Here is a 22,897-nt window from a genome sequence, read left to right on the forward strand (position 1 = left end):
GGACGGGGGAGCCTGGTGAGCTGCCATCTATGGGGTCCGACATGACTGAAGCGACTTAGCAGTTTGTGTTGTCAATAGCGACATCTAGTGATAAAAGAGCCCTATTGCAAATACCTTGTATTCTAGACAGAGCTGAAAAATGATTTGAGAGATCACCAAGTCCCATTTTGTAAATTACTAACGCAAACTAGAAACGCACTTGTATTTGTACATTCATATAAACTTTACATGAAAATAAATAAAACCTGTGGCTAGGTGGTGATTTCTTGGGTTACTTTAAAGCTTTTCAAATACCCAGAGGTCTCATAGTTACAACTATGAGGCAGAAATTTAAGCAGGCTTAACAGAAAATCATAGTTCAGTATATTACAGTGTTTGGTGCATTGGTATTTACATGTGCCTGCCAGATATTCAGGGTTTAGTATGGTGGTGGTGGTTGTTTAGTCCTGATGGGATTTCCCAGGCAAGAACACGGGAGTGGGTTGCCATTTCCTTCTCCAGGGAATGTTGCCAACCGAGGGATCGAACCCACAGCTTCTGCCACATCTCCTGCATTGTCATGGGATTCCTTACCCCTGAGCCACTGGAGAAGCCCTAGTATGGTGCATGCGTGCTAAGTCACTTTACGTCTGACTCTTTGCACCCCTATAGACTGTAGCCCACCGGGCTCCTCTGTCCATGGGGATTCTCCAGGCAAGAATACTCGAGTGGGTTGCCATTTCCTACTCCAGGGGAATCTTCCCAACCCAGGGATCGAACCACGTCTCCTGCATTGCAGGCAGGTTCTTTACCACCTGAGCCCATCAGGAAAGCCCATAGTACTCAATAAATATTTGTGGAATGGTTGTCTATGTGGGTGATCACTGTGCCCGGGGGAAGCTTCCCATGGCCTCCTGTGTGCAGACGCTGAGGACTGGATCTGCTTTGCTCCTGGGAACTACTACCCACTCTATCCTTTGAGGTTTCTTTCCCTTGTTACCAGCAGCAGAGTGGGATGAGGTTTTTGCAGCCCTTTCCTTCAGCAGATTCAGAGAGATTCAGAGAGCAGATTCTACCCAAGCCCTTTCCTGAATGTTTTATCTTGTTTTTGTTTTTTTAAAACAAATTCACTCCTTGGGGCGGGTGTCGCAAGGCATGTGGGATCTTAGCTCCCCAATCAGGGATTGAACCCGCACTCCCTGCATTGGAAGGTGAAGTCTTAACTGCTGGGCCACTCAAGAAGTCCCCCTTTCCTGCATATTGATAGGGAGATGGTTAAATAAAATGTGATAGTGTACAGTGGGGCTTCTCAGGTGGCACTAGGGGTAAAGAACCCGCCTGCCAACACAGGAGATGTAAGAGACACAGGTTCAATCCTGGATCAGGAATATCCCCTGGAGGAGAGCATGGCAACCCAGTATCCTTGCCTGGAGAATTCCACGGGCAGGAGAGCCTGGCAGGCCACAGTCCATCGAGTCCTAAAGAGGAGCCTGGCAGGCTACAATCCATAGGGTCCCAAAGAGTTGGACACAACTGAGCGACTTAGCACACACACACAGTTTACAGTAGTTAAGTAGAGTGAATTCATCTCCATGTATCAAAATAGGCAATTTCCATGGATTGTTGCGTTAAAACAGAAGACGAAAACTAGACGCTAACTAGGCATATGCAACTTAACACTATATCAAAAGTACACTAACACCACACATGTTCTGTAGTACATATACAGTCTGTGTATCTAAAAACATTAAAATGGTCTAGAAGGACACACACCAAACTTGTAAGAGGGGTACCTCAGAGGTCTGGAGAGTGGGAACTTGGATTGGAAATGATCAAAGAAGACCTGGGCTCTTTTTGTATTGCAGTGGACACTTATGTATCCAGAGAATGCAAAACTAAACATTCATGAAAAAAAAAATTTTAGTTTTTATGGATAATTTGGAAGTTGCAGAAAAATTTGAAGGAGAAAATTTAAAACATACTTGTGTTTATCACCCAGGGATATTACAATTAAAATATTGAAATATTTTCTTGCACTAAACATATTTAGTTATCATTCTGTATATGGTTTTATATCCAGATTTCTCCCACTTATCGTTTCATGTGCAGCATTTTCCCCATGTCATTTAATGTTCTTTGAAAAAAACAAATGACTAGCATTTCTTTCATATCAAAATATGACAAATAATTTTAGGGCTTTTAGGTTGTTCCTTATTCTTCACTGTTTATTTAAATTGCGTTCATTGAGTACTTATTTCCTGAATGGTCAGGACCTCTGCTAGGGTTACAGTGTTCAGTAGGGCATCCCAAGCTTCCCCTCCCCTCCAGAGCTTCCAAATGTAAGGAACATATGTGTGTAGAAATAGCTGCTCATATTGTTTCTTTGGGTTACACTGTTACTAAGGGAATGAAGGGACCAAAAAGTGTGGAATGTCTTAAGGTTTTTGATTCACGTTGTTACTCTGTTTTACCAGTAAAGTGAAAGTGAAGTGGCTCAGTCTTGTCTGACTCTTTTTGACCCCATGGACTGTAGCCTACCAGGCAAGAAATTCCTCCATCCTTGGAATTTTCGAGGCAAGAATACTGGAGTGGTTGCTGTTTCTTCTCCAGGGGATCTTCCTGATCCAGGGATTGAACCCAGGTCTTCTGCATTGCAGGCGGACGCTTTACCTTCTGAGTGGTAGGGAAGCCTAATAAGGCTATACCAATTTACATTCCCCAAAGCAGTCTGTGTTTTACCATTTCCTAAAATCTTTGAAAACGATTTTAGTTTACTGTGCTTTTTATTGTTGAACCGATCATTTTTCTCAACTAGCCTTGCTATGCGTGGATTCTCAGCTTTGTTTCTTCCTGATGTATCCTGTGTTTCTCAGCGCTGCCAGGGTTAGTTTCCCACTTCTGTACTGTCCATGTGATTGTTCCACATCTTCATTTTGCCCCTGTCAGAGCTGACTGTACTGGCTCTAGTACAACCAGAGAGTGCAGCAATTAAACAGTTAAGATGCGTATGTGATTTTAAAAAAATTTATTATGGGAAATTTCATCCATACCCAAAAGTAAAGAAGGTATTACAATGAATTTTAACATACCTATCAATCAGAATCAGCAATTACTGAGATTTGCCCTATTTGCTTCATTTAACCCTTTAAAAAAATTTTATATTTGCTCAAATATTTTAAAGCAAACACAGATGTTGTGTCAATTTTTTTTTTTAACTGCACATTTTTTATTTGATCTGTCAAGTTTTACGTCAGTCTTAGGTGCCGAAGTGCCTTTGGGTTTTTGGTCCTCTGCTTTTATTCCAGGGGTCTTCTTTTTTTTCTTTTGGTCATGCTGTATGGCACATAGGATCTTAGTTAACTTGACCAGGTATCGAACCCAGGCCCCCCGAATTGGCAGTGCAGAGTCTTAACCACTGGAACATCAGGTAAGTCCTAATACTCTCTGATTCTACATTTACCAGTGACATTGAGTAACCTTCATTTAAAATGACTCACTGCTCCCTGCTTACATTAGCTGATGCCATCAGAGCTAATATGAAATGTGCAGGTCGCAGGGCGTGCAGCCTGGGTCGTGCATCCACAGATCCTCCCCATACTGGGGACATTCCATAAATCATGTAAGACCACAGGCAACCTCTCACAACTGTTCTCAGCTGTGAGTAAACTGAAAATTACGTAACAATTGCTATAAAGCTTAAACAGTAGTTGGTTTCTTGGGAATAAACCACTTCAAAAATCTGAAAAAGTGTATAGACCTCCTTTTCAGAAAAATATTTATTTGTGGGTGTATATGTATATGTATGCATACACACATGTACATATTTATATCAGAAAATTCTGCATACAGCTTCAGGAGATTTCTAGATCCTCTGAAATCTAATCCAAGATCAAGAATCTTGGTCAATAAATGTCATTCACAATTGCTTTCTTCTGTTACACACACACACACACACACACACACACACACACCCCTGTGTTATGTCATGGGCAGGAAGAAGGGTAATGTGACAAGGAGGAAAAAACTACCTAATTATAAACATAAGAAAATGTGTAAAATATAGAATGAACACAGTCAACTATTGTATATACTGGAACTGAAATTCTAAGGAAATACTTGAAATCTGTTGCGAACCAAAGGAGAGGCAGTGTGGTCCAATTTACCTGCAAACTCACACAAAAACAGAATACCAGAAGCTGTCAGGCTACATAGAAACAACAGCCTCAGTTGCTCATCGTGTCTGACTCTTTGTGACCCCATGGACTGTAGCCCGCCAGGCTCCTTTGTCCATGGATTTTCCAGGCAAGAATTGGGTTGCCTGCAGTGGGCTGCCATTTCCTTCTCCAGAGATGACAAATCTTCTCATAAACTGGATAAACAAATTCACAAAGCTGTGGAGGGGGAGAAAGATGGGACAAAACATCTATTTCACATCATTTCCAAAGCAGGTGTTAATGGACAAAATGTGTTTCAACAAGAAAGATTTCCCTCAACGGTTCTCACGTGTGATTGGCATAAAAAAATATTACTTAGAATGTGGCTCACTCTCCCACTACTGTACAGTTTTAAACATTTGCTGGTTGATAAAGAGGTACAGAAGCATTATATTTATCAGCAGCTAGACTCAACTGAAAAAATGGGTATGCTCAGTGTGTCCTACACTTTTAACCCAGCTAGGTAATATGACCCATTGTTCTGCCGCCAGTTAACGCCAGTGAAAGAGGTTTAGAAAGCTAAACAAATGAAAACTCCTACACTGTGAGTAGATCAGACAATTCGTAGGAATCTGTGGAGGAAGCTGGCACTTCTGACTGGAGGGTCTATCTGAAGAGCGATCTGGGGCCACAGTTTTGTCCTCTCCCTCCTACAGGAGGAGCTCTCCTTAGCGTCCGAATTGCTCTTTGAAAGCTTCAGGTCCTCTGGGAAGCAGGGGAGGTCAGTGACGCTCGACAGGCCTGGCTCAAGCTCTAAGGGCTGTGTGGGTGTGGCTTCCTCATTTTGAAGACACACACCGCACACTGAAGGCTTAAGTGACAGTCTGAATGAAATGGCAACTGTTCGTGTGCTTATTTGGAAATACTGGTTATCTGTCACTCCTGGAAAAAAGTGAAAGTGTTACTGGGTTCCTTCAAATGATCACTGTAAAAATTATTTTCCCCATGAGACAATGTATGCTAAAAACATTTAATTGTTAGATGCTTTAATATTTTGCTTGAAAACTCCTGTGGTGACATTACCATGACAATACGCTTTTAAAAGTCCACTTCTTTTCCTCACATACTAATAAACATAATGTCATTTTACCAAATAATGTGGATAGAAATTGTGCTAGAAACTAAGAATGCTTAGTACAACCTGCCAAGTCTATCCATCCCCTCAAGTATAATATCATAAGAATTATGAGTTAATACTTGCAAGATCCATTTAAACAGATTTTATAGGTTTGAATAAAGATTATACATGTAGCTGTTAGTGAATTTTATTATAATATGGTAATTTATGATCTTAGTCTCTTTTCTCAACTTTATGTAAAACCAATAAAGAAATGTTAGCTTTGACAACCTTGAAACAGAATCCAAGAATGTTACCCACAGCGTGATTAACCTTGAATGAAACACAGAAAATTCATATATAGACACACATTCAAATTTTCATAGCCGTCAATTTAGAACTGTCTCTCAGCTCTATCAAAAAATAAAAGGAAAAAAAAAAACGTATGTTTCAAGTATTATTTCCCTAATACAGTTTAAATTTTTTTTGAAGACCATCAGTAACTGGTATTTCAACATTTCCATATAAACACAGTTTATATGGAAATATAAGACCACAAACTGTCTCTCAACTCTATCAAAAAGTAAAAGGAAAAAAACTTATGTTTCAAGTATTATTTCCCTAATACAGTTTAAATTTTGTTTGAAGACTACCAGTTGAAACTGGTGTTTCAACATTTCCATATAAACACACGTAGTATGACACAGTTGCCAGTTGTGTCATACTATCCCCTTCCTTTCATAAGGTATACAACAAAAACTCAAATACCCGGTATACATTTATTCCACAATTTGCTAAGCAGCCACATGTAAGGTAGTCTTTATTATTTTGCTATGAGGTGCATCTCCAATAGGAACATCTTAAAGGATAGACTGTTTCTGGTTTCAACTATGCTGATTACTTGGACAAAATGTTTCAAAAATACTTAAAAGCTATCTTTTTTGGGCTTCTGACTTAAGAGGTGGCTGAAATACAGCAGTGGTATCCCCATAAGTGAGGAAAGCACCCTTGGCTTCATAAAGAATGCTTCACAGCTTGTCAATAAGACAAGTTTTCCTAGAAAACTGTAAAGATTGTTTCCCAGAAGACCAAGGGTATTTGTACAGTCTAACAAATGCCTTAGGGACTCTGATGTCCTGGATTTGGGAACCACAGGATTACATGGTCTCCAGATTCTTTTTCCATTAACAATTTCTGATTTGTTTGGAGTTTGCTAAGCAAATATAAGGGGTAACAAAAGTTAAATAATTACTTATTCACAATTTTTAAACCTTTTAATTTGTAACTAAGAATCACAAGAAGTTGCAAAAAGAATAGTTTGTATACTTCACCCAAATTCGGCTTAATAGCATATTTGATAACCAAGGGTATATTTTCAAAACCAGTAAAACTGACATTCAGTTCAGTTCAGTTCAGTCACTCAGTCGTGTCCGACTCTTTGCAACCCCATGAATCGCAGCACGCCAGGCCTCCCTGTCCATCACCATCTCCCGGAGTTCACTCAGACTCGCGTCCATTGATTCAGTGATGCCACCCAGCCATCTCATCCTCTGTCGTCCCCTTCTCCTCCTGCCCCCAATCCCTCCCAGCATCAGAGTCTTTTCCAATGAGTCAACTCCTTGCATGAGGTGGCCAAAGTACTGGAGTTTTAGCTTTAGCATCAGTCCTTCCGAAGAAATCCCAGGGCTGATCTCCTTCAGAATGGACTGGTTGGATCTCCTTGCAGTCCGAGGGACTCTCAAGAGTCTTCTCCAACACCACACTTCAAAAGCATCAATTCTTCGGCTCTCAAGCCTTCTTCACAGTCCAACTCTCACATCCATACATGACTACTGGAAAAACCATAGCCTTGACTAGACGGACCTTAGTCGGCAACGTAATGTCTCTGCTTTTGAATATGCTATCTAGGTTGGTCATAACTTTTCTTCCAAGGAGTAAGCGTCTTTTAATTTCATGGCTGCAGTCACCATCTGCAGTGATTTTGGAGCCCAAGAAAATAAAAGTCTGACACTGTTTCCACTGTTTCTCCATCTATTTCCCATGAAGTGATGGGACCAGATGCCATGATCTTCGTTTTCTGAATGTTGAGCTTTAAGCTAACTTTTTCACTCTCCTCTTTTACTTCCATCAAGAGGCTTTCTAGTTCCTCTTCACTTTCTGCCATAAGGGTGGTGTCATCTGCATATCTGAGGTTATTGATATTTCTCCCAGCAATCTTGATTCCAGCTTGTTTCTTCCAGTCCAGCGTTTCTCATGATGTACTCTGCATAGAAGTTAAATAAGCAGGGTGACAATATACAGCCTTGACGTACTCCTTTTCCTATTTAGAACCAGTCTGTTGTTCCATGTCCAGTTCTAACTTGCTTCCTGGCCTGCATATGGATTTCTCAAGAGGCAGGTCAGGTGGTCTGGTGACATTACAATAGTCTTAACTACAGAACTTAACTTGCATTTCATCCATTTTTATATATACTTTTGGGGGACTATGAAATTCCATCCCAAGTATTGATTTGTGGGAACACCTCCACAATCAGGACACAGAGCTGTTCCATCAACACACACACACATTGCCTTCTGCCACCCTTTATAGTTTGACTCTACCCCCATCATTCATCCATGGCAACCACCCATATCTTCTTTATTGCTGTAATTTTGTCATTTCAAGAAGTTTATATCAATGAAATGATACAAGATGTATGTAACCCTTTGAGACTGGCTTTTTGTACTTAGCATACCACTATATTCAAAGAAGTTGTTGCATGTGACATGTCTTATGACTGAGTAGCATTCATTTATGGATATAACCAGTTTATTTGTGCACTGAAGGGCTTAGTATTTAGTATTTGGCTATCACAAATACAGTTGCCACGAACATGTGTGCACAAGATTTGTGTGGGCAGACATTTCATTTCTATGTAATAACTACCCAGGAGTGCAATTGCTGGATCCTAGTTATATGTTAACTTTATACAATTTCAGAGTCCTACCAACAATCCAGTTGCTCACCAGTCCTTGGTATTTTTTTTACTTTAGACATTTGATACTTGTATTCTGATATCTCATATTTTTAATTTGCATTTTCTAGTGGCAGATGATATTAATCATCTTTTCATGTGCTTGTCATCTCTTCAGTGAAGTGTTTGTTCATTCACCCATTTTGCAATAGGGTTGTTTTCTTACTTTGAGATTAGCAAGTTCTTCATATATTTTGGATACAAGTCTTTCATTGGGTATATGATTTGCAAATATTTTTTCCCAGGCTATAGTTTCTTTTCATCCTTTTAACAAGGTATTTCACAGAACAAAATATTTTAATTTTGATGAAGACCAAATTATGCTTTCTTCTTCTGGAATGTGCTTTTGGTATAATGTTGTACAACTCTTCACCTAAGTCTGTCATGAAACTGTTCTGCCTTCTAAAGTCTTTATAGCTTTCTTATATTCAGATATATGATCCATTTTGAGTTAATTTTTGTATAAGGTGGGAAATTTAGGTTTAAGTCCACTTTCTTGCTAATCAAAGCCCACCACCCATATACTGAAAATATCTGTCCACCACTAAAGTGCTTTTGTATCTCTCAAAAATCAGTTGGTCATACCTGTATAAGCCTACTCAGTCTTCTAGTTTACTGATCTGTCTGTCCCTCCTCCAATATCAAACTCTCTTGAGTTCTGTAGCTACAAACTAAGTCTTAAAATCAGTTTGTGATTCCTTCATCTTTATTCATTTTCCATGATGTTTTAGCTAGTCCAGTGCCTTTACATATAAATTTTAGAATTAACTTTTCTCCCAAGGGCTTCCCTGGTAGCTCAGCTGGTAAAGAAGCTACTTGCAATGCAGGAGACCCGGTTTGGTTCCTGGGTCAGGAAGATCTGCTGGAAAAAAGGAAATGCTACCCATTCCAGTATTCTGGCCTGGAGAATTCCATGGACTGTATAGTCCATGGAGCCACCAAGAGCTGCTGGGATTATTTAAAATATGCACCCAAGGTTAGTGCCTCATTTCTCTCCTTACAGGAGGGTCAGGTTCAAGAGGATCCAAGAATGAAGGGGCTTTGATCACAAGGTGCTGGAGGACTAAGGGGTGGGATGGTGGGACTACACAGGAGGCAAAGAGAACTCACATCAGGATCAAACATTTGGGTGTGAGGCACCTGTGTGGATTTATGGGTCAGTCAGTTGTCACAGGACAGGGCATCCTGGGGCACCCAGGAGACAAGCACGAGCCTTCATTGCAGGGTGTCTTAACTCCATCCAGCCTTGTTCATCTTGACTTCTCAGGGCTGTGTGAACTAGATGCTGGAGGAGGTGTTCCTCTAGGCCCTCATCCCGACTCCTCCACATTTCTGCACACCCACTCGAGTAGAGCTTCCTGCTGGCAGAGCCACACCCTCCTACGTATTCCTAGGACTGAGCCCCGGGGTGAAACCACACAGCCCTCCACAGCCTCCTTACTCTAGGTGAGTGAGGCCCAGGAGCTTCTGCTTTGGATCAGTTACACCCATCCAGAAGCATTTGGTCAGCTTTTGGGAATGGTTTTTAACCAGTGACTGCAATTGGAGGCGCTACAAAGAGCTGGCATGGCAATCATGAACTGTGTTAGTCACTCAGTCATATCCAACCCCATGGACTGTTGCCCACCAGGATCCTGGGTTGCCATTCCCTTCTCCTTCTGACCCAAGGATGGAACCCTGGTCTCCTGAATTGCAGGCAGACCAAATTAACATGTACATCTTATGTTAATTTCAATTAAAAAATGCCCTGTCTCTACTGTTTTTCATTTCAATCCCAAAGAAAGGCAATGCCAAAGAATGTTCAAACTGCTGCACAACTGCACTCATCTCACACGCTAGCAAAGTAATGCTTAAAATTCTCCAAGCCAGGCTTCAACAGTACATGAACCATGAACTTCCAGATGTTTAAGCTGGATGTAGAAAAGGCAGAGGAACCAGAGATCAAATTGCCAACATCCCGTTGGATCATCAAAAAATCAAGAGTTCCAGAAAAACAACTACTTCTGCTTTATTTACTATGCCAAAGCCTTTGTGTGGATCACAACAAATTGTGGAAAATTCTTCAAGAGATGGGAATACCAAACCACCTTACCTGCCTCCTGAGAAATATGTATGCAGGTCAACCAAGTTAGAACTGGACGTGGAACAACAGACTGATTCCAAATCGGGAATGGAGTATGTCAAGGCTGTATACTGGCACCTTGCTTATTAACTTATATGCAGAGTACATCATGCAAAATGCTGGGCTGAAGTACAAGCTGGAATCTAGATTGCCAGGGAGAAATATCTATAACCTCAGATACGCAAATGACACCACCCTTATGGCAGAAAGTGAAAAAGAACTGAAGAGCCTCTTGAAAGTTGAGGAGAGTGAAAAAGTAGGCTTAAAACTCAACATTCAGAAAACTAAGATCATGACATCCAGTCCCATCACTTCATGGCAAACAGATGGGGAAACAACAGAGACTTTTTCAAGGGAGGCTCCAACATCACTGCAGATGGTGACTGCAGCCATGAAATTAAAAGATGCTTGCTCCTTGGAAGGAAAGTTAGACCTGGGTTCGATCCCTGGGTCAGGAAGATCCTCTGGAGAAGGAAATGGCAACCCACTGCAGTATCTTTGCCCAGAAAATGCCATGGACAGAGGAGCCCAGTATGCTACAGTCCATGGGGTCACAAAGAGTTGGACACGACTGAGCCATCTCACTTTCACACAGCGTATTAAAAAGCAGACATTACTTTGCAACAAAGGTCTGTCTAGTCAAAGCTACGGTTTTTCCAGTAGTCCTGTAGGGATGTGAGAGTTGGACTATAAAGAAAGCTGAGCACTGAAGAATTGACGCTTTTGAAGTGTGGTGTTGGAGAAGATTCTTGAACGTTCCTTGGACTGCAGGGCTATCCAATCAGTCAATCCTAAAGGACACCGGTCTTGAATATTCATTGGAAGGACTGATGCTGGAGCTGAAACTCCAATACTTGTGGCCACCTGAGAGGAAGAACTGACTCATTGGAAAAGACCCCTGATGCTGGGCAAGGCAGAAGAGGATGACAGAGGATGAGATGGTTGGATGGGAAGTTTTGAGTAAGCTCCAGGAGTTGGTGATGGACAGGGAGGCCTGGCGTGCTGCATTCCGCAGGGTTGCAGAGTCAGACCGGTCTGAGCAACTGAACTGAACCCTCGTGGAAAGATATAATCACACAGTTGTGACAAATATAAGCACAAATGTGAAATGTGAATTTGGAATCAGTGCTTTGTGGTGGGAGTAGTAGGCAACCTACCAGGTGCTTCCTGAAGATGGATGGGAAATCCAGGTTTGAGAAAGTGAGAGGTCAGTGATGTTAAGCAGGCAGAAAACACAACAAGGTCTCCTATGCCACAGTAAGGATTTTCTGTTCTTGATCTAAAGATAGAAAGCCTAAAATCTCCATTTTCCAAATATCCTGAAAGTTGCTCAGCTGTGTCTGACTCTTTATGACCCCATGGACTATACCAGTCCATGGAATTCTCTAGGCAAGAAAACTGGAGTGGGTAGCCTTTCTCTTCTCCAGGGTATCTTCCCAACCCAGGTCTCCCATATTGCACGTGGATTCTTTACCAGCTGAGCCACAAGGGAAGCCCAAATATCCAAAACATAACCTAACACTAGACTTTGATCAGAAAGCAAATTAACTCATACCTGATGTTGCCGAAAGCAGTTCAGACCATAGATTTTGTAAGGCTAGTAAGTTTTAGATATAATATATCATTTCTTCCTATGGTAATTTTGAAAGCAATCTGTGGGCAGGGGATCCCTATGTACCCAACTAATATCTAAGCTTCAATTATCAAAATGTAAGCCATCTAGACCATTTCTACCTAGACACTTCCATTAGTGTGCCTCAAAGTAAATCTCAAGGTCAAAAATCTACTTTAGTGACAAGCTCAAGACACATAAAACCTAGACCATAACTGGTCTCCCTTACTTTTCCCCTTTGCCTTAATTTGCTTGGCATACACTTTCATTAACACCTACCTACTACATCGTGTTAATGCCTAAGTTTTGCTACTGTAAACTCAATTACAACAGGTTGATGGCCTTTAGGTAAAATGAAATCACTAAAAGCAGAGTAACCTGAGCAGAGCATATACAATATTGGATCCCTACAGAGGCAGATCCAAGAATATGTTTCTCAAGATTTCAAAATGATTCCTACTAGAAACTCTTTTGAGTTTTCTCAACATACTGTACATTTATTTCAGCTTTAACTAATATGGTTTACTCCACGGAGAAAAAATTTTATGAATCCCATTTACTCTAGAAATAGACAGTTTTCCTTGGGTGAGGAAAACAGGACACAACATATTTTTGGTATAGGAAAATTTATTACTATCGTGCTTTCATCATCAAAATTTATGATCTTGGTCTTTCCTTCTTGCCTTTGTATAAAGCCAAAAGAGAGACATTGGCTACTTTGACAACCTTAAAGCGGACTCCAGGAATGTCACCAACAGCATGACCTTTGCGACCAAATCCAGCAACCAGAACTTCATCATTTTCCTGGAATAAAAAACCAACAGTTTACTTCTGGTGTAAGTGGCAATCACCCAAAACACCCATCCATCCTATAAACAACTGGGGGAAACTCCCCTAAAAATAGAAGATAACTAAAACACTCACCTCAATAAAATTCAAGCAACCATCATTGGGTACAAAAGCAGTGATTTTTTTGCCATTCTTGATTAGTTGAACCCTGACACACTTCCTGATAGCAGAATTTGGCTGTTTGGCTTCAACTCCTCTGAAACATAAACAGCGTAAGAGTGACTTGGCTTTCTGAAAAGGGACACGTTTTACTTCATGAAGTATAAAGCTTATTAGAAACTGTAGTATTCCTACCTTTTCAACATAACCTTAAAACCCTAACTTACAGCTAAGTTTTTCTTTAGTCTTAAATTCATCAGACTAACATCAGGGCAAACTTACGGCCTCTCTACAGCAATAAAACATGAACCAAGAACTAGAGCTAGAAATAATGGATTCAAATCCTCATTCAATTTGATGGGGCTACACAAAGTTATCCTTTTGTAAAGTCAAAAAACAGTTGTGTGTTGGCAAATCCATGTGGCTCAATCTTAGCTGTATAACATTAGGCAAGTAACTTCTCTCCATGTTTTGTCAAGCAGAAACTTGCGGAATGCCAAGATGAAGCAGTTGATGGGCGCAAACTGCTTAAAAGTTCCACACACATTAAGCTCTCACAATGTCCCTTGTTTATGGTTACTTTCTCTCCTCCGATGTCACCCCAATTCCTCTAAAGTAGTATTAAACGCTTAAAAATCTTCCGAGCTTACCTAACGTTCCAAAAAACGTGGACACACAAAAACCTAGAAGTTACATCAAACTTTAAGTGCATTTATCCCGAGTTACCATACTAAAACTAAAACCATGAAGGAACCAACAATGGTCTTTCACTTACACTTTTTCCAGCACAATTCCCTTGGCGTGAGAAGCGCCGCCAAAAGGGTTGGCCTTCAGGGCTGTGCCCAAATGGGCTTTCTTGTACTGCTTATCATGCCACTTCTGGTCTCGTCGGTGGCTACGGAGCTTCCTGGCAGTACGAAGACCGCGACACTTGCCTAAAAATCACAATCACCTTAGATTCCGCAGTAAAATCACCCACGGTTTTTTACTTTTTCACATTATCTCACGTATTAGCCTCACCTAGACTACCGGCTGGCAGGCTCTGACATCACACCTTGGCCCAGGGGCCAAACCACAAAGGTCCCCTTGAATCAACTAAGACGTGGAAACAAGTGCTCCAACCGCTACACTCTCTCAAAAGGACGAAGCCCCGCGCCATCGCTCGGGGGAAGCTGCGGCGCTCTGGCTTCCCTCTTAACTCCGGCTCCGCGACGCCCAGGCCCCTTCCCGCCGGGCCATGTGGCGACAGCAGCGGCGCTCCCCCGGCGCTCCTCACCGGCCCTTCCCATGGCTCTCCCTCACCGCTCTGTTTCCTATCTTCCCGCCGGTCCCCGAAACCCCAAGTTGCACGTGCAGGCCACTCTGCCCAGCAGAGGAGACAACTCACCCATCCTGCCGGCGCCACGGGCCTGAGCGAAAGAGAGAGGAAGTGCAGGAAGGAGCCACAAGCCCCCGCGAGCAAATCCCGCCCAGCCGAGGGCCCTTGAGGCTGTCTGCGCCGCGCCTGATCCCGGCTGCCGCCCCTCGGTAGAAAGCGACAAGCCAGCACCACTTTCCAGAATCTGCGTCTTATCTAATTTGTGTGCGATTCGGGGATATCTAATGTTCGCTGTGATTTGTTTCTTTTTATGCGAATACCGCGGACGGAAGGAACCACGACTACCAATCCCAGAAGCCTTTGCATGAGCCCGGCGCCCGGCGCAGGCGCTCTGAGCAAACGCGCGGGGCGGGCTCTGAGGCGCTGAGTGAGAGGCCCAGGGCGACTGCGTGTGGTGGGGTGGCCACCTTGTGCTTGTAGTTCGGAAAATTAGGCCTCAGAAGATCCTGAACTCCTACTTACAAGAAGCACAGTAAATTGAAAAACATTTAGTAAAGCAAGGTGACCTAGTATTTAAAAGCTTACTCTAGTGAGAGACCGAACTCCCAAAGCTGCTGTTTTATTTGTGGAACCTTGATTCTTTCAGTGAACTCAGCTTGTCCTGCAGAGTGAAATAGATACAAAAGTTTTCTGGAGCCTTTCATATTCTGAGATGGCCCACATTCTGTGGAGTGTGTTTCTTTCTAAATAAATCCACTTCTTACCATAAGAAAGAAAGAAAAGAAAGCTCTGTGGGATGTTGGTTCATGTCACAACTCTTTATAAAAATGTCTTAGATCCTGCCTGCTGTTCCAGGCACTCCAAAATAAAGGTTTCTGCTCTTAGAAAGTTTATATTCTAGGTATGAGAGGACAAAATATAAGTGTCAGTTCAGTTCAGTTTAGTCGCTCAGTCGTGTCCGACTCTTTGTGACCTCATGAATCACAGCATGCCAGGCCTCCCTGTCCATCACCAACTCCCGGAGTTCACTCAAACTCATGTCTATCGAGTTGGTGATGCCATCCAGCTATCTCATCCTCTGTCGTCCCTTTCTCCTCCTGTACTTAAACATAAAAAGATACTTTTACATATTGATAAGTACTATGGAGAAAATGCACCTGGTTCAGTGATTGATGTGGGGAGGCAGCTGGCTGCTCTGGGTAGGGGATGTTAGAAGTTGTCTCTGGAGATTACATTTGAGCTGAGATGCTGAAGAAAGACAGCCATCTAAATAGGTATATGGGTAAAGTCTTCTAAGAAGAGGGATCCTCTCTAAGTATAGAATGAGGCTGGGACTTTTTAAGAGCTGAAGGATCAAGGAAGGCATAGCTGAGTGCTTGAAGAGTAGTATGGCAATAGGTGAGGTCTGAGAGTGCACAGGGACATGTGGAGCCTGTAGACCATGGTAAAGACTGTTTACTCTTCCTGTGATTGGATACCTTTGAAAAGTTTTCAGCAGGGGAGTAACAAGATAGGGTTTATATTTTTGTGGGTTCACTCTGGCTGTTGTGAGGAGAAACAAACTAAGAGATGAATCTGTGAGGCCAGTTGAGAGAGTGTTACCCTACTTCAGCTGGGAGATAATGCATGTCTCGGTCCAAGGTGGTAAAAAGTGGTGAGATTAGATTTATAGTTTGATGGTGGAGCCAACAAGATTTGCTCAGGACTGTAGGCTGTGAGGTGGCGCTAGTGGTAAAGAACCAACCTCCCAAAGCAGGAGGCATAAGAGACCTGGGTTCGATCCCTGGGTTGGGAATATCCCCTGGAGGAGGGCACGGCAACCCACTCCAGTATTCTTGCCTGGAGAATCCTATGGACAGAGGAGGCTGACAGGCTATAGTCCATAGGGTCTCAAAAAGTTGAATAAGAACTAGCATGCAAGCATGCATGTAGGCTGTGAGAAAGGAGTTACTTATGATTTGCATTCTGAGCAATTGAATGATTTGTGTTATTTACTGTGTGGGAAATACTGGGAAAGGAGTACATTTAGAAGGTGATATTAAGGGTGCTGAGTTTTCCAAATTTGCTGGCATATTGAGTGCAGCACTTTCACAGCATCATCTTTCAGGATTTGAAACAGCTCAACTGGAATTCCATCACCTCCACTAGCTTTGTTTGTAGTGATGTTTCCCAAGGCCCACTTGACTTCACATTCCAGGATGTTTGGCTCTAGATTAGTGATCACACCATCATGATTATCTGGGTCATGAAGATCTTTTTTGTCCAGTTCTTCTGTGTATTCTTGCCACCTCTTCTTAATATCTTCTGCTTCTGTTAGGTCCAGACCACTTCTGTCCTTTATTGAGCCCGTCAGCAGTGGCCACAGGACTGGAAAAGGTCAGTTTTCATTCCAATCCCTAAGAAAGGCAATGCCAAAGAATGCTCAAACTACCGCACAATTGCACTCATCTCACATGCTAGTAAAGTAATGCTCAAAATTCTCCAAGCCAGGCTTCAGCAATACGTGAACTGTGAACTTCCAGATGTTCAAGCTGGTTTTAGAAAAGGCAGAGGAACCAGAGATCAAATTGCCAACATCTGCTGGATCATGGAAAAAGCAAGAGAGTTCCAGAAAAACATCTATTTCTAGCTTTATTGACTATGCCAAAGCCTTTGACTGTGTGGATCACAATAAACTGTGGAAAATTCTGAGAGATGGGAATACCAGACCACCTGACCTGCCTCTTGAGAAATCTGTATGCAGGTCAGGAAGCAACAGTTAGAACTGGACATGGAACAACAGACTGGTTCCAAATAGGAAAAGGAGTACATCAAGGCTGTATATTGTCACCCTGCTTATTTAACTTCTATGCAGAGTACATCATGAGAAACGCTGGACTGGAAGAAACTAGAGCTGGAATCAAGATTGCCGGGAGAAACATCAATAACCTCAGATATGCAGATGACACCACCCTTATGACAGAAAGTGAAGAGGAACTAAAAAGCCTCCTGATGAAAGTGAAAGAGGAGAGTGAAAAAGTTGGCCTAAAGCTCAACATTCAGAAAATGAAGATCATGGAATCTGGTCCCATCACTCCATGGGAAATAGATGGGGAAGCAGTGGAAACAGTGTCAGACTTAATTTCTGGGGGCTCCAAAATCACTGCAGATGGTGACTGCAGCCATGAAATTAAAAGACGCTTACTCCTTGGAAGAAAAGTTATGACCAACCTAGATAGCATATTCAAAAGCAGAGACATTACGTTGCCGACTAAGGTCCGTCTAGTCAAGGCTATGGTTTTTCCAGTAGTCATGTATGGATGTGAGAGTTGGACTGTGAAGAAGGCTGAGAGCCGAAGAATTGATGCTTTTGAAGTGTGGTGTTGGAGAAGACTCTTGAGAGTCCCTCGGACTGCAAGGAGATCCAACCAGTCCATTCTGAAGGAGATCAACCCTGGGATTTCTTCGAAAGGACTGATGCTAAAGCTAAAACTCCAGTACTTTGGCCACCTCATGCGAAGAGTTGACTCATTGGAAAAGACTCTGATGCTGGGAGGGATTGGGGGCAGGAGAAGAAGGGGACGACCGAGGATGAGATGGCTGGATGGCATCACGGACTCGATGAACGTGAGTCTGAGTGAACTCCGGGAGATGGTGATGGACAGGGAGGCCTGGAGTGCTGCGATTCATGGGGTCGCAAAGAGTCGGACATGACTGAGCGACTGAACTGAACTGAACTGAATGGGCTTCTCAGGTGGTGCTAGAGGTAAAGAACCTGCCTGACAATGAAGGATATGTAAGAGACAAGGGTTCCATCCTTGGGTCTGGAAGATCCCCTCATGGCAACCCACTCCAGTATTCTTGCCTGGAGAATCACATGGACAGAGAAGCCTGGCAGGCTGCATTCTACAGGGTTGCACAGAGTCAGACACAACTGAAGTGACTTAGCATGCATGCAAGTAAGATAGAGGAGTGTTAGTACTGAAGTTGATAACTTGACTAATGAATAGAATACAGAGTCCAGCAAAAGACTCCTATAGAAGGAGTATAGAATGTTATTAAGTGACAGAATTAGATGTCAGATCAGTGTGTAAAAGAAGAATTGTCAAACAGATGGAGTTGCACAAAAAGTGGTTACTCAGATTAAATTGAGTCACCATTTCAGGCTAAAAACAAAAATCAGTTCCAGGCTGATTGAGGCCCTGTATGTCAACAGTAAAACTTAAAAATTCTGAGTAGAAAACAAAGGTGTGTATCTCCATGAACTTAAGAAAGTAAAATATTTCTAAATAAGAAGAATGATAAATTTGACCATATTAAGAAACTTGTTAAAAAAAATACACCCGAAAGAAAGAAAAAGACAAGCTACAACCTGAGTTGATAATCACAAGAAGTGTTCATGTAAAGTTGGGATAGATTGTTTATTAAAAGTTGAGTAATACATCCTGTAAAATCATCTGGGCTGGGTGCTTTCTTTGTGGAAAGGTTATAAAGACCTTAAATATCTTTTAAATTAAATCTAATTTAAACTAAATCTCTAGTTACAGAATGATTCAGAGAACCATGATTTCTTCTTGAGTCAGATTTGTTTGGTAAGTCATTTTTTAAAATTTGTCTATTTTATCTAAGTTTTCAAAATTATTACATAAGTTGTTATGACATTCTATTATGCATGAATATATGTGTTATAAATACTTGGAAGTTGTTTTAACAGTGAGTGTAAAATGCTATATAGTACTATACAGGTTATCTCTTTTCAAGTGAGTTTTGGTAATGTGCACATTTCAAAGTATTTGTCCATGTTATCTAAGTTGTCAAATGTATGGGCATAAAGTTGTTTGTAGTATTCCTTTATAATCTTTTTAATATTCATCGATTTATAATGATGTCTCATCTCCCATTCCTGATATTGATAATCTGCATCTTCTTTCTCTCTTTTTTTTTTTTTTTGGTCTTTTTTTAAATTCTAATTTTACAATAGCCACCCTCTGTTCAGTCAGTTCAGTTGCTTAATCGTGTCTGACTCTTTGTGACTCCATGGATTGCAGCACACCAAGCTTCCCTGCCCATCACCAACTCCTGGAGCTTGTTCAAACTCATGTCCATCAAGTTGGTGATGCCATCCAACCATCTCACCCTCTGTCGTCCCCTTCTCCTCCAGCCTTCAATCTTTCCCAGCATCAGGATCTTTTCCAGTGAGTCAGTTAGTCACATTGGGTGGCCAAAGTATTGGAGTTTGAGGTTCAGCATCAGTCCTTCCAATGACTATTCAGAACTGATTTCCTCTAGGTTTGACTGGTTTGATCTCCTTGCTGTCCAGGGGACTCTCAAGAGTCTTCTCTAACACCACAGTTCAAAAGCTTTAATTCTTCGGTGCTCAGCTTTCCTTATGGTCCAACTCTCACATTCATTCATGACTACTGGAAAAATCACAGCTTTGACTAGACAAACCTTTGTCGAGAAAGTAATATTTCTGCTTTTTAATATGCTGTCTAGGTTTGTCATAGCCTTTCTTCCAAGGAGCAAGCATCTTTTAATTTCATTCCTGCAGTCACCATCTGCAGTGATTTTGGAGCCCAAGAAAATAGTCTCTCACTGTTTACATTGTTTCCCCATCTGTCTGCCTGGAAGTAATGGGACCGGGTGCCATGATCTTTGGGTTTTGAATGTTGAGTTTTAAGCCAACTTTTTCACTCTCCTCTTTCACTTTCATCAAGAGGCTCTTTAGTTTCTCTTCGTTTTCTGCCATAAAAGTGGTATCATCTGCATATCTGAGGTTATTGATATTTCTCCCAGAAATCTTGATTCCAGCATGTGCTTCATCCAGTCCAGCATTTTGCATGATATACTCTGCATACAATTTAAATAAGCAAGGTGACAATATACAGCCTTGACGTACTCCTTTCCCAATTTGGAACCAGCCCGTTGTTCCATGTCCAGTTCTGTTGCTTCTTAACCTGCATACAGATTTCTCAAGGGGCAGGTAAGATGGTCTGGTATTCCCATTTCTTGAAGAATTTTCCAGTGTGTTGTGATCCACAAAGTCAAAGGCTTTGGCATAGTCAAAGAAACAGAAGTGGATATTTTTTTCTGGAATTCTCTTGCTTTTTCAGTGATCCAGAGGATGTGGCAATTTGATTTCTGGTTCCTCTGCCTTTTCTAAATCCAGCTTGAACATCTGAAAGTTCTCAGTTCATGTACTGTTGAAGTCTGGCTTGGAGAATTATGAGCATTACATTGCTAGCGTGTGTGTGTGTGTGTGTGTGTGTGTGTGTGTGTGTGTGTGTGTTAGTTGTTCAGTCATGCCCAACTCTTTGCGACCCTGTGAACTGCAGCTTGCCAGGCTCCTCTCTCCACGGGATTTTCCAGGCAAGGATGCTGGAGTGGGTTGCATTTTCCTTCCCTAGCGTGTGAGATGAGTGTATTTGTGCAGTAGTCTGAATATTCTTTCGCATTGCCTTTCTTTGGAATTGGAATGAAAACTGACCTTTTCCAGTCCTGTGGCCACTGCTGTTTTCCAAATTCACTGGTATACTGAGTGCAACACTTTCATAGCATCATCTTTTATGTTTTGAAATAGCTCAACTGGAATTCCATCACCTCCACTAGGTTTGTTCATAGTGATGCTTCCTAAGGCCCACTTGACTTCACACTCCAGAATGTCTGACTCTAGTTGAGTGATAACACCATTTTGGTTATCTGGGTCATTAAAATCTTTTTTGTATAGCTCTTCTGTATAGTCTTGCCACCTCTTCTTAATATCTTCTGCTTCTGTGAAATCCATATTGTTTCTGTCCTTTATTGTGCCCATCTTTGTGTGAAATGTTCCCTTGGTATCTCTAATTTTCTCGAAGTTTTTACATTTTTTAAAAAGTATACTTTTCTTTTTTTTTTTTTGCCACGTGGCATGTGGGATCTTACTTCCCCAACCAGAGATGAACCTGCACCTCCTTCACTGAAAGTGTGGAGTCTTAAGCACTGGACTGCCAGGGAAGTCCTCTCTTTTTCTCTTGGTCACTTCGAAGTTTAGTAATCTTCTTGATCTACTCCAAGAATCAGCTTTTGCTTTCACTGATATTCTCTATTGTTTCTCTGTCTTCATTTTCATTGATTTCTGGTCTTATCTTTTCTTATTTAATTTTTTCTGCTTGTTTTGGAGTTAAAGGGAAGTTTCTGTTATTGATTTGAGATCTTTGTTCTTTTTTAATATATATAGTGGTATGACTGTCCTTCTAACTATTACTTGAGTTTTGGTATGTTATATTTTAGTTTTAATTCATTTTAAAACATTTGCTAATTTCTCTTTTGATTTCCCTTCTCACCTATGGATTATTTAGAATTGTATTATTTAATTTCCAAATATTTGGATAACTTCTAAATATCTATGTTATTTAGTTCTAATTTAGTGTCATTATGGTCTAAGAATATCCTTTTTTGATTGCAGTATTTTAAAAATTTGTTGAAGTTTGCCTTATGGCCCAGATTTAGTCACTCTCAGTGAATTCTCCTTGTACACTTGAAAAGAAAGTATATTTGCTGAGGAAGAATGTACTATCAGTGTTAATTAGCCCCAGGTAGTTGATAGTGCTGTTCAGGTCTTCTGCATCCTATATTCAGGGTGATACTGACATTGTGTGGAGAGAGTGGAGATCATAATGGGATGTTGGGTTGTGTTTACTTTATGCAGTAGGTTTAATTATTATATTATTATATAAACAAATAAATAAAGCATGAACCAATGGTTAGGATGTGCTATGAACCAAGGATTTTGATTACTATAGCCGTGAATACAATTTTTAAAGGATTTGATTTCTGTGTTAGGAGCTTTGAATTTTTTACTTCCTAATAAAGAACTTCTTATGTAATTTGGAGCCTGAAAGGAAACAGAATTTCCTTTGACTTTGGGCCCTAAATTTTCTAAAAGGGTACTCAAACAAGAATCAGCTTGAGGAACTGGAAGAAAAGAAATCTGTCCTGGCTAAAGGGTAGTGAACTAGCCACAAAACTGAGGAAGGTGAAGTTCAAGGGGTGGGCAGGACCAGCTCATGTCCAACCTGTAGGCCAAGATAAGAGTCTGGGTTTTATTCTGAGTGTGATGAGAAGCCATTGGAGGCCACAGGTGAAAGACTGACAAGAATATGATGTGCATAGCTAAGGTGGGGCACCACAGAGGGACGAGAGAGACTTGATTTGGGGTTATATCATGTTGGAAAGAGCAAAATCATTGACATCATCATCATCACTACCACCACCAGCACCACGATGGTCTCTAAGGCATACTAAGTACTGTTTAGGTGCCAGGCTTAGAATTTCACATGCATAATTTCTTTTAACCCACACAATAACTCCTATGTGGTAGAAGTTATTTATTTTACCATTTAAATTGAGACTTAAAGAAGTTAACTTTCTTAACCAGAATATGTTTGTTGGTTTCCAGGTTAGTTATAAGACACAATTTTGATTTTTAAGGAGCTAAGGAAAAAATCTGATGAATGTAAATATGGCATAGAATTGATGGGAAATAATTTTCTAGCCAGCAAAACTGGCTAGAAAAGAAGGGGTATAGTTCTTAAGGTTAAAGTATTCTTATTATAGTTTGTAACCCTATGTCCATGGGTTACTAAAGGTATGTAAAAACCAGTAGACACTTTGTC

General features: G+C 41.3%; 1 protein-coding gene across 1 annotated transcript; it reads right to left on the minus strand.

Annotated features, from left to right (window-relative positions):
* Positions 1-12,607: 12,607 nt before the first annotated feature.
* RPS23 (ribosomal protein S23) lies at positions 12,608-14,581 on the minus strand. The gene is made up of 4 exons (XM_052643669.1): positions 14,334-14,581; positions 13,722-13,881; positions 12,923-13,043; positions 12,608-12,802 (listed from the first exon to the last, which is right to left on the minus strand). Exons 1-4 carry the CDS (start codon positions 14,335-14,337, stop codon positions 12,656-12,658), a joined length of 432 nt encoding a protein of 143 aa, XP_052499629.1. The 5' UTR covers positions 14,338-14,581; the 3' UTR covers positions 12,608-12,655.
* Positions 14,582-22,897: the final 8,316 nt, after the last annotated feature.

The sequence above is a fragment of the Budorcas taxicolor genome, chromosome 7 (genome assembly GCF_023091745.1).
Source record: "Budorcas taxicolor isolate Tak-1 chromosome 7, Takin1.1, whole genome shotgun sequence".
Lineage (NCBI taxonomy): Eukaryota > Metazoa > Chordata > Mammalia > Artiodactyla > Bovidae > Budorcas > Budorcas taxicolor.

Excerpts from the sequence above, each read along its gene's own strand:
- RPS23 (XM_052643669.1), bottom strand. Across the intron at positions 13,044-13,721 it reads GGAATTGTGCTGGAAAAAGT|AGGAGTTGAAGCCAAACAGC; the intron begins GTAAGTGAAAGA and ends TTTATGTTTCAG. Across the intron at positions 12,803-12,922 it reads GTTGCTTGAATTTTATTGAG|GAAAATGATGAAGTTCTGGT; the intron begins GTGAGTGTTTTA and ends TTTTTATTCCAG.